A 12,340-nucleotide genomic window follows, 5' to 3' on the forward strand; every position below is an offset into this window, starting at 1 on the left:
TTAATTGCTGTCTCTTTCTAGACATGCAAATACATGTATATATCTTTTCATACCAGTAAAGTGGTTTTGCTGTTAATTGCTACATAGTATTTCATTGTACCATCATTTATTATCTACTGATGTGACATTAAGGTTGTTTCTAAGCTTATTATTATAAATAGTGCCATACAAAAATATTTTATACATGTCATTCTACATGTAGGAAATTCCTAGAAATAGAATTGCCAAATTCGGAATTGGGATTTTAAATTTTCTGCTGATACCAACCAACAGATAACAGTGCCTATTTCCCCACACTCTTGCCAAGATTTAAACACACATACATACACAAAAGCAAAACAAAAAAACACCTTTATCTTAACTAATGTGAAGGGTAGAAAAATGTATAAACATTAGTGTAAGTGACATTTTGCATCTTTTCACATATTTAAGAGACATTTGTATTTCCTTTCCTGGGAACTATGTTTCTTGGGAACATTTCTAATTTTCCTTTCAAGTTATTAGTTGTTTTCATAATGTTCAGCAGATACTTTGCATAAAGGAAATGAGCTCTTTGTGATGAACTGCATCTACTCCCCGCCAACCCTCCCGCCATTTGCCATGTCTTCCAATTTTCCATTATGGTAGTAGTTTTTGTTATGCAGAACTTTTTATTTTTATGTAGTTAATTTTTATTTTTTAATTGTGGTAAAATACATGTAATAGACCATTTTAATTTTTATTATTTTAATTTTCAGATTCTCAACCTCTGCACTGTTCTAGTGCTCCCTGAGAAGTTAAACACTCTCCTATCCCTCCACAAAAATGAGAGGAAAAAGTAGCAATATACTCTAATGACTGACACAAAACATTTATTAGTTTCTAACGAAAAGGCATATAAGGTAGGGCTATCAGAAAAACTAACAGAGAAATTAAAATTTATCTTAAGGTCAGGAAAACTTATTCACAGACAAATAAGTGGTTAAATGTATAAATCCTATATATGTCACACTATTTTTTCCCCTTTTTGGTCATGGACTATTCCAGGAAAATTTAATTATACAACTTTTGAGGAGTTCTAACAGTGTCCACCCTAAAATGTTAAGTGAAATTGCTCTTAGAAAAATACTGGTTTGATGAGAAGACAGATATTAGTGTATTTTGGAGAAATTTGGTTAGTTTCTGACTAGACTTCATTCCAGCACAATCATTACTCAGAGGGCAATCACTTTTTTTTTTTTGAGAAAGGGCAAACTAGATTTTAAATTAGCATCAGAATTCTACCCATAATTACCCGATCAATATCAGAATAGATGCCATTAACTATGCAAAGATTAACAGAATTTCAGTTACAAAATTTGGAGGGAAAAAAATCTTAATAATGTACAAAAATATTGACAAATTTAAGCTAGAATTAGCTCTAGAATGTTTTATTTTTACTTTTAAAGGATGGACAACTAGAGATCAGCAGAAATGCTGTTAAAACTGCTATTTGCTTAAAATTGTTTATATTAATGAAAAAAAGATTAATAGTCTCCAAGTTAAATTTCACAAAATGAAATCACTGCCTTCTGATTTAACTTTCAGGGGTAAGATGGCAAAACCCAAGCATCAGACTCTCTTTTTCTGCCCATAAACACATATAAAAGTCAGCATCAATACAAATGATAATATAAGGAAATAAACACATGGTTATGTCTCAGGTCCCACAACAAAAGATATTATATTTAACTCTCCTACAGTAAAATCCCATTTTTTTCCTGGAATAGCAGATTAATAGAAATGTGAAATCCCTAAATTTCAGGCAATTTAGCAATTGATTTTGATTTTGATACCAGATACTATGATGTGAAAAGCTATAAAACCCAAATGTTTTCCATGTCATTTAGCAAAGAAAGGAGGAGGGAGAACCCTCTACCAAACTCCACTGGCTACTCCATCCGAGGCCCAGTTTCTGATCACTCACTCAGTTCCAACACTTCCAAATGGTCAACCTGCCCCCACAGAGCTGCACCCCAACTCTTAACTCCTTTTGCATCAAGAGCCTAGTTTCCTTTCTGTCAACTGATTCCTAATTTTCCAGGAAACTCTGATTTTTCTGATTACGCATTGATCATAAACCATTTTAAATTGAAGAAAATGCTATAATGGTTAAAATAATTAAAGTGGAGATGAAAACTAGATTACTTTAGTGTTATGGAAGATGCATTTCAAGTGCTCTGCAAATATATGGGAAAGTGGCAAGAAAACTCACCCTGCCTGGGTTCCTAACTACTCCGTATAGTACCATCTTGCTTTGATTACTAGTTAGGACAAGAAGGGAAGCAAAGGCTGTAAAACATGCATTTCTGGGAAACAGAATGGCACTTGAAGATTTCTTGGGAGTTCACCAAGGCATTTTTATATCCGTAAGGATTGTCAAACTTAGTACATCATAATTATTAAAAAAGCAAAGGATTGGGACTCCTGCTTACCACTGAGTTTGGCAGAAACACATTTATATAGTCCTCCCTTGTAATCACACAGTCCTTTATAGACGATGAGTGTGACCATTATAAAGAGTCTATGACAGAAAAGAGAGCTTCATAATCCAGCTTTACTAGATTATAAAACACTCCTTCTCCCCATGCATTACTTTGTATATCTCTGAAACATCTGAAAAATACTTTTCTGTGACTTACTAGGCTGTAGGGAACTTTTAGATACATTACAATTATCTCTAGAAGAATTTGGCACCTTTCTCCCATTAACTGAATGTTTCAACTGGATCTTAAAAGACGGCTGCCAATTTTCATTTTTTGAGCCTCTCCGAGATTTTGAATGCTCTGTATCAGTCTGTTTTTTGAAGTTCCTATCTTTGGAATTCTTCCTCTGTCCATTTAACAATTTGTCTGGAGGTGAAGAGGTAGGACGTAAATGATACTCATCTGGGGATCCTTTTTGCCGGTTTGGCTTCTTTTGTTCTTTATCTACTTCTTTCTGAAGCTGTAACGCTAATAACCTATCCTGTTCTTCTTGTTTATGTCTCTCAAAAAGTAAGTGTTCCAAATCTATCAGTTTTTGGGTAAAGTTGATTTCTGTTTCCTCTTGATCTGAGGAAGCTTCGGGGAACATTTTCCTTCTTTTTGCAGAAACGCATGGATCCCTGACTGCTTCAGACAAAGATTCCGGGTTTTTTCTTTTGGAAATATCTTTACTGATCGATAGACAAGAGTCTTCATTTTCTGTCTCAACTGTATTACTTCCAATTATCTGTGTCATACCTGATACAGTGCACCCACTCTCTGTTTTGCCATAAGGCTTAACTGCAGCTTCCCCAGAGCAGGGAACTCTGCCTTCAGGTCCCTCATGATTTAGGACACTTAGCTCTTTATCATGATTCGTTGGTCTCACTTTGACTTCCCCTTCAAGGCACCATTCTCCACCATTGGCACATAACTGAGGCATGGGTGACTCTGAAGACTTTTCACCCTGTTCTTGAATTTCCACGCATATTTGCCGAGAAAGTGTTGGCATATCTTCCTCAATTTCTGTATCTTGCCATGCAGGGCTCTTTACAACACTACTGTCAGTTTCCTGTAGAAAACAGAAAAAGACGGAGTGAACCACAGGAAAAACATCAAGTCATAATACAGAAGTCTAATATCGTGATACTCTGAGTGTTCACTACAGGATAGCATCACTACTAATAACACATATTAATTCATAATAGTATTTTTATTCTGTGTGCCAATTTAGATTAAGGCATTCCTTCATTTTCATTCCCATGAAAACCTACAGATTAAAACCCACAAACTAGATTCTGTGTATGGTCAATAAGCTCTCACCGGGACCTGACCTCTCTTTCACCTTATACCTCTAGCCCAGAGGTTTTTAGTCCCTTTTTGTGCCACGGACTCTCCACCTTTCAGCATTTTGGTGAAGCTTACAGACCTCTTCTGAATACTTTAAAATATAAAAATAAATAAATGGGATTACAAAGGGAATAATTTATATTGCAACACAATTATATCATTCCTAATGTAATGTGCATCCAGTAATACATTAAATAGTAAGATCTATTGGGGCAAGTCTAATAACTTGTAATGCTGAAGTAGGATGAGTAACAATGGTATTTCAAGAAACCTGCCACAAACATAACATGATAAAAACCTGTGCTTTCCACTGATGACCAAAGGCACAGCTTTTGCTAACAGTATTATGGCTCGATGTCTACATTCGTAATTAAAGGAATGAGAGGTTAGGTGAAAGTAAAGATAAACCTTTTCTTCCATTTAAGTTCATATGTACTCTCTGGATTCTAACCACAGTCCTAGACCTTAGGTTAAGAACACTTGCTTTAAAAAAAAGAGAAAGAAAGAAGAAAGAAAAAAAGAAAGAAGAAAGAAGAAGGAAAGGAAAGGAAAATGAAAGGAAAAAAAAAAGAACCCTTGCTTTTGCCAGTATGTTTTTCTTTTCACTTATAGGTCTTAGGTAAGTGAAGACCTAGGATTCGTTCTGACCATAGAAAAGCCTTAAGAAAGGCTTTGGTGAAAATCTGACTCAGAACAAAAATTACTCCTTGTTGTTAGAGACCTTAAATCTGTTCTTTTATCTACTTTGCTTTGTCTTTATCATTCCTTATAGCATTTCTTATGAACCAGTCCAGTTTGGACTGGATAAATTCCAGGTTACTTATCTAGTTTTGCTGTGAATATGAACACCAGGGTAGGACAAATATCCCCACCCTACAAAGCCTCTTCCATCCTCAGTTCTAGTATGAGCCAGACCATCTGGACTTGAATCCTCCCTCCAGCATCTCTACTTAAGGGACTCTGCACAAGTCTCTTATCTGCATGTGCCTTAGTTAATTCCTAACTGTAAAATGGGCACAAGAATGAATACCTTACCTTATAGAGTTGGTGCTTGGAGACTGAAGAAAATAATACATACATTATCTGGCACATGGTAAATGCCAATTAAATGATAGGTTTTAAACTACCTAGCTGAGTTTTAAAAAAATTTAGGAACTTCCTAGTGAAGGGTTAACAAAACTTCTCTGTAGGAAATCAACCTTGGTGTCAGCTCACATTTCCTAGTTCTATTCTCCTGGAAACCTAGTGACCTGTGTTACCAGGCCACATAGCTTATGGTAAAAATGACCTTCCTGGTGAATTGCATCTATACTAGGAGAACTATGAGTGATCTCTAAGTACCCAATGGGAAACCAAATCTTGGGGCTTCTGTGACTTACAACTCTTCCGTCCTGCTGTGTTCCTTCCCAGGACCCCTGGAAGCTACACCCATTGGTTGTTAATAACTGACTCTTTATGGAGCACAGGGCTTCTAAGCCAGGGTGATTACCACATTCTCTGCATTGTCTCATTCCCAGGCTCTCACTTAGGAGCTCTATAGCGAAGACTCTTGCTGCACAGACATGCCTGACGCTACCCTACTAGCATGCTTTGTTTCTCATCCTCTAATTCTCCCTTAAACTGAAGCTGGGACCAGGGGTAGCCTATTTGGTTTTGCGAGTTTGATTGTCTAAGCCAGGGATCCACAAACCATGGCCCATGAACCAAATTCAGCCTGCTGCTTGCTTTTATAAATAGTTTTACTTGATCAAAGAGAAGTCTATTAGTTTATGTATTGTCTATGGATGCTTTCACACGAAAACAGCAGAGTTGAATAGTTGTGACAGAGACCACAGGGCCACAAAATATTTATTATCTGGCCCTTTAGAGAATTTGTTGACTCCTAGTCTAGGTGAGCCTAAGATGACTAAGAAAGGGTATTCCATATACCAGAGTGACTAAAAAAAAAAAAGTTAGGAAACTACAAGTATTAGCAATCTATAGCATTAGTAAACTTGCCAAACTGAGAACATCTTTAGCATCCACATACCTTAGACGTGGAGTCCTTCCTCCTTTCTTGTACAATTTCAAACTGTGATGCTGACCCAAACTGAGATTTAGGTGACAAATACCTTACCCCAAAAAAAAAAAAAAAAGGTTTACCAAAGTTTGAATGGTTTGACAGACAAGTGGCATGTAACCAACATAATAAGCCAGATTACCTACTTATGTAAAGGTTGTCTGGTCTGCTGTTTGGCTGACTGATCAGAAAGAATGTATTTTATCTCCTTGTCTCAGGTATTTTGGCCTAATTCCCAAGCAAAACTTAAAAGGCTGAGTACTATATTTTAGTGAAAAACAGCAGAAAAGGAAGTAAAAGTCAAATCTAAATATTTCTTAATTCTCAAAACTTTCAAAAGGTAGATTAGCATCGAAACAACGCAAGACTATAAAGTCTTTCCAAAAGTAATGGAAATGACATTTTAAATCAGGAGAAAGGAGATGTTTCTTTTTAATGCCACGAATTCTGGCTGTTTACTACATTTTTAATGTCTACTATTGGGAAAGCACTCATAATTAGATTCTCTACCACTTTGGTATACAGATTTTCTTAGATACATATTTTATATCAACTATCTGCCTAGAGAAATACAGATACATCAATACATGAGTGTAAGGGCATCTCTAAACTTCTAAGCATCTCTAATAGGCTGTTTGCCACTGAAAACATGGAAGTTTGTACTCTGATGAAAAATGCTGTAAAAAAAATGGGAACAGGGGCGCCTGGGTGGCTCAGTTGGTTAAGCGTCTGCCTTCAGCTCAGGTCATGATTCCAGGGTCCTGAGATCGAGTCCCCCATCGGGCTCCCTGCTCAGCGGGAAGCCTGCTTCTCCCTCTCCCACTCCCCCTGCTTGTGTTCCTGCTCTCGCTATGTCTCTCTCTGTCAAAAAAATAAATAAAATATTAAAAAAAAAAATGGGAATAAAAGGACAAGGTTATGAGATGGTAGGTATACTTAAAAAACTGTAAAAAATCTAAACACATATATAACTATGCTTAAAAATGGCAGAAATGTCCTAAAATGTTGGCTGTCTTCAAGTGGTGGTAACTTTGGGTGATTTTTTTTTTTTTTTAAATTTTATTTATTTATTCATGAGAGTCCCAATGCGGGACTCGATCCCAGGACCCTGAGATCATGACCTGAGCCGAAGGCAGACGCTTAACCATCTGAGCCACCCAGGCGCCCTGATTTTCAAGGAGTATCTAGCTGTTGTTTTTGTAATTAAAGAGAACAACAGAAAAATGTCTGATTGCAAATAATATGTAAAACCATAAGTTCCCCTGTGTCCAAAGTACCAACGAGTAGTATGTGGAAAAATAAAAATCTAGACAAAGATGTCATATAAAGAGCAAAGAATAATATCCCTTATAGATTAGAGTACCTAAACCACACATTTAGTTGATTCAAACTAAATACTTACTCTGCAAACTTGTAAGTACAAGAACTACCTTTTCAATTGATAAGAGAAAACAGGAGCCCAGGGTTAGTCCCTTTTATTTATTTATTTATTTATTTATTTATTTTTGAGAGCATGCACACGTGTGTGCACATGAGGGTAAGGGCAGAGACAGAGGGAGAGAGAGAATCTTAAGCAGGCTCCATGACCAACAGAGCCTGACCTGTGGGACATGTGGCTCGATCCCATGACTCTAAGACCATGACCTGAGTCAAATCAAGAGTTGGATGCTTAACCGACTGAGCCACCTAGGCGCACCTAGTCTCATTTTGTTTCCCAAAGCTGAAGAATCCCTTCTGCCAAAGTTGGATATTAGTTACCAAAAAAGAATTACTATAGCATAATAGTTTTTTTTTGAAATCTATAAGCAGAGAAAACGTGACCAGATACTTATTCAACATAATCAGCAAAGATTTATGAACTGTCCTGAATATTCTTTATGATAACTGGGTAATGTATGAATACATGCTCATCCTAAAAAAGTAAACAGAAATATAGGACATATATACCATCATCCCTTTCCATTCCAATTTGCTTCCTCATACGTAACCAATTGCTTTAAAAATATGATTTCTATATAATATGCACTATCTCTTTTTTAAAACAATCATATTCTGTGACTTCCTTTTTTCACTTAAGTTCTTAAAGATCTAAGAGAGTATGTCTCATGAAAACAAACAGTTTACAAGAGAAGAGTTACAAAACATATGTAAGAATCACAATACATAGTGGTTCAGGGAGAGGGATACTGACTGGGAAAGGGCACCAGTGAACCTTTTGAAAATATTCTGTAGCTTAATCTGGAGGATGGTTTATACATACGTAAAAATTCACCAAACTACACTTAAGATTAGTGCACTTTAATATATGTATGTTACCATTTTTAAAAGTTTTAAATCTTTATATTATCATAAAACCCCAAAACTTATCAATGGTTTAAGTGGGGGGGATCACTGATTTTAAAATCCTTTATGGGGCCTCCTCTTTGTCCCCCACCTCAGAGACAATGACTATCCAGAGTTTTTTCTTACTTTTAAAATAGTTTTATCACACATTTGAAACCCTAAACATGAATTGCTTAGTACTGCATTTTGACCTTTACATATACAGAATCATACTACATGTATTCTACCAACTTTTTTTCTTCACCCATTTTCATGATTCATGCATGTTGTCCTCAGCTAGATTCATATTGACTGTTGGATAGTATTCAGCTCTACTTGGAGACATCTGGCTGCTTCGGCTCTTTGCTATTATGAATAGCACTGCTGGGAACATTCCTGTACATATCTTCTAGGGTTTCTTTGGCATCTACACCCCAGAGTCCTAGAGTATCAACCTTTTACATTTCCACCTAATATGTAAGTGCTCCTTATCGTCTACGACACTTAATATTGCCAGAAAGCTTAATTTTTCCAATAGGATGAGCTTGAAATGCTACCTCACTGTGATTTTAATTTGTGTTTCCTTAATTACTAATAAGGTTCAATATCTTCTCAAATATATATTAACTTTCAGGTTTCGTTTTCTATGAAGTCAAAATTTTTTACCTATTTTTCTACTGATCTTTTTCTTACTCAGAGGTGGGTATTTCTGTAATAGTACATTACCTTTTTTCAGTTAAGTAAGTTAAAATTTCTTTTTCTTCTTTTTTTTTTTTGTAAGTAGGTTCCATACCCATCGTGGAGCCCAACATGGGCCTGAACTCACTCATGAGATCAAGACCTGAGCTGAAATCAAGAGTCAGATGCTTACCTACTGAATCACCAAGGCGCCCCAAGTTAAAATATCTTCTTATAGATCATCATTTTATCCTCTAAAGGTGTTTTGATAAAAACATTCTTAATCTTATAATCTAATTATTTTTTGCTCTTTAAAATATCCTTCCCCAGGACACCTGGGTGACTCAGTCGGTTAAGGATCTGCCTTCAGCTCAGGTCATGATCCCAGGGTCCTGGGATCCAGTCCCACATCAGGCTCCTTGCTCAGCGGGGAGGTCTGCTTCTCCCTCTCCCTGCTGCTCCCCCTGCTTGTGCATGCGCTCGCGCTCTGGCAAATAAATAAAATCTTCCAAAAATAAAATATCCTTCCCCAAAGATAATCTCCTTCATTATCTTTCTAAAGTTTTATAGTTTGTCTTTTTAATAAGATCTTTCATTCACCTTAATTGTTATATATAGTATGAGTAGAGATCCAAGCTCATTCTTTCCTCATACAGTCCATTGTCCCAGCAGCATTTATTGACAAATTCATCCTTTTCCCATTTCTCCCAACATGAGCAATGACAACTACTGTACTGGTTACTCAAAGTACCCCAAAACTTAGTGGCTTAAAACAACAAACATTATCTCACTGCTACTGAGGGTCAGGAATCCAAGAGCAGCTTAGCTGGGTGGTTCTAGCTCAGGATCTCTCATCAGGGTCTAGTGAAAATGTTGGTCAGTCATCTAAAGGCTTGACTGGGGCTAGAGGATCACCTTCCAAGAAAGCTCACTCACAAAGGTTATTCTGGAGGCCCCACTTCTTTACTGGCTGTTGGCAGAAGTCCCCAGTTCCTTACCATGTGGGCCTCTCCATAGGGCTGCTCACAACAGGGCAGCTAAATTTTCCACAGCAAGTAATCCAAAAGAGAAAAGTCACAGTGCCTTTTAGAACTTAGTCCCCCAAAAGTACAATGTCTCTTTGGGTAATTCTATTTGTATACTTAAGTCCAGCCCACATTCAAGGGGTGGAGAATTGGGCTCTGTCTTTTTAAGGGAGTAGTATCAAAGAATTTGTGGATATATTTTCTAAACACCAAAGCCCTCACGAAGGCTGCATAAATTGCTGTATTTCTAAACTATTACATTGCCTCAATTATTTTGTTTATCCATGCCTGTGCAAATACCACATATATTTACTTGTACGTTTTAGAGCATCCAACTCTCCACTACACATTTTATCTCTCTTTGGCAGTATCTGAAAGCCCTTTCTCTTCCATATAAATGTTTAATTCACTATGTCAAGTTTTAAAAAAGGTTAGGATTGGGGGGAGACGAACCATGAGAGACGATGGACTCTGAAAAACAAAAGGAGGGTTCTAGAGGGGAGGGGGGTGGGGGGATGGGTTAGCCTGGTGATGGGTATTAAAGAGGGCACGTGCTGCATGGAGCACTGGGTGTTATGCACAAACAATGAATCATGGAACACTACAGCAAAAACTAATGATGTAATGTATGGTGATTAACAATAAAAAAATTTTTAAAAAAGGTTAGGATTGTGATTTCAATTGCACTGAATCTGTTGATCAGTTTGGGGAGATCTGACATTTAGCATCACTGTAATAATAGATATCTTCCAATTCACAAATCCTGCACATTTCTTTAATATGATAAAATTTTATAATATTCTCCATAAGGTCTTAATAGATTTTGCAGTAAATTTATTTCTAAGCACTTTTTATTTTCTAATGCTATAATAAACTGAATCTTAAGTTACATTTCCAACAGACTTTTTGTAGATTTTGCATCCACCAAACTTGCTAAACTCTTGATTTTAAAAGTGCATCTCTGACCTCTCAGATTTTCAATGTATTTGCTATATTCTACCTCTAAAAAGAATGGTTTCTTTTCCAAGCTCATTACCTTTTGTTTCCTTTTATTGTCTTACTGTGCAGACTGAAATCTCTAGCACAACACCGAACAGAAGTGGTAAATGGCAGGCCACCTTTGTATTTTCCTTAACAGGAATGATTTCCATTTACTACCATAAGTATGATATCTGGTATAAATTTCCTAGTAGATATCCTTTAACAGGTAAGTTTCTTCCTATTCCCACTTTATTAAGAATTCTCATTCTCATGCTTTTGATATTTAAATGGTTAATAGTTAATAGGTTAACATTAAATCATCATCTAATATTAAGCCAGCAATGTATTCCTGGAATTGTCATTTTAAATATATTCTTGGGGCACCTGAATGGCTTAGTCAGTTAAGTGTCTGACTCTTGGTTTAGGCTGTCATGATCTCAGGATCATGAGACAGAGCCTTGCACTGGGCTTTGCGCTTAGCTCAGAGTCAGCCTGGGATTCTTACCCCTCCCTCTCCCTCCCGCTGTTCCTCCCTGTCTCTAAAATAAATAAATAAATAAATAAATGAAGGAAGGAATAAATAATTTATTTTCAGCCTTTCTCCCTTTTTCTTTTTTTTTTTGAAATATTTTATTTATTGTCAGAGAGAGGGAGTATAAGCAGGGGGAGCGTCAGGCAGAGGGAGAAGCAGGTCCCCCTGCTGAGCAAGGAGCCCGATGCGGAACTGGATCCCAGGACCCTGGGATCATGACCCGATCCGAAGGCAGACACTTAACTGACTGAGCCACCCAGGTGTCCTGTTTCTCCCTTTTTCTGATATGTCATTTAAGGTTTTCTAAGTACCACTTTAGCTACCTTCCAAAAGTTTGGATGTATAATACTTTCAGTTCTATTATTTCCATCAAGATTTCTTTAACCAATGAATTACTTAGCAGTTTTTCTTAATTTTCAAACACTTGAGTGGTCTTTTTGTTAATCATTTTAAATTTGAGATGAAATCCTATGATACAAAATTAACCATTTAAAAATGTACAGTTCAGTGGCATCTTAGTATGTTTATGAAGTTGTAAAACCCCATCACCTCTACTCAGTCCCAAAATGTTTTCATCATCTCCAAAGGAAACCATGCATGTGTTAAGCAGTAGCTCCCCATTCCCACCACTCCCCAGCCACTGGCAACTACAAACCTGCTTTCTGTCTTTACACATGTACCTACTCTAGCTATTTCATATAAATAAAATTGTATAAAAGGCAGCCCCTTTTTGTCTGGCTTACTTCACTTATGATGTTTCTGAGGTTCATTTATGTTACAGCATATATCAGTATGTCACTCCTTTTTAGAGCTGAGTAATATTCTGTTGTATGGATTATACCACATTTTGTTTATCCATTCATCCTTCAATGGACATTTGCATTTGTCCATCCTTTGGCTGTCTGAAGTG

The 12,340-nt window shown here is 36.7% G+C and overlaps 1 protein-coding gene across 3 annotated transcripts in view; it reads right to left on the reverse strand.

Annotated features, from left to right (window-relative positions):
* Positions 1-229: 229 nt before the first annotated feature.
* Positions 230-12,340, reverse strand: part of RNF168 (ring finger protein 168) — a 42,417-nt gene continuing 30,306 nt past the window's right edge. For all 3 annotated transcript variants that reach the window (XM_021692355.1, XM_021692356.1, XM_021692354.1), the window contains 2 exons: positions 5,863-5,944; positions 230-3,555 (listed from right to left, as the gene is read on the reverse strand). In XM_021692355.1, coding sequence (XP_021548030.1) covers positions 2,611-3,555; positions 5,863-5,944 — 1,027 coding nt within the window. In that variant the 3' untranslated portion in view covers positions 230-2,610. The remainder of the gene's footprint in view (positions 3,556-5,862; positions 5,945-12,340) is intronic.

Source organism: Neomonachus schauinslandi, chromosome 1, assembly GCF_002201575.2.
Source record: "Neomonachus schauinslandi chromosome 1, ASM220157v2, whole genome shotgun sequence".
In the NCBI taxonomy this organism is placed as follows: Eukaryota; Metazoa; Chordata; class Mammalia; order Carnivora; family Phocidae; genus Neomonachus; species Neomonachus schauinslandi.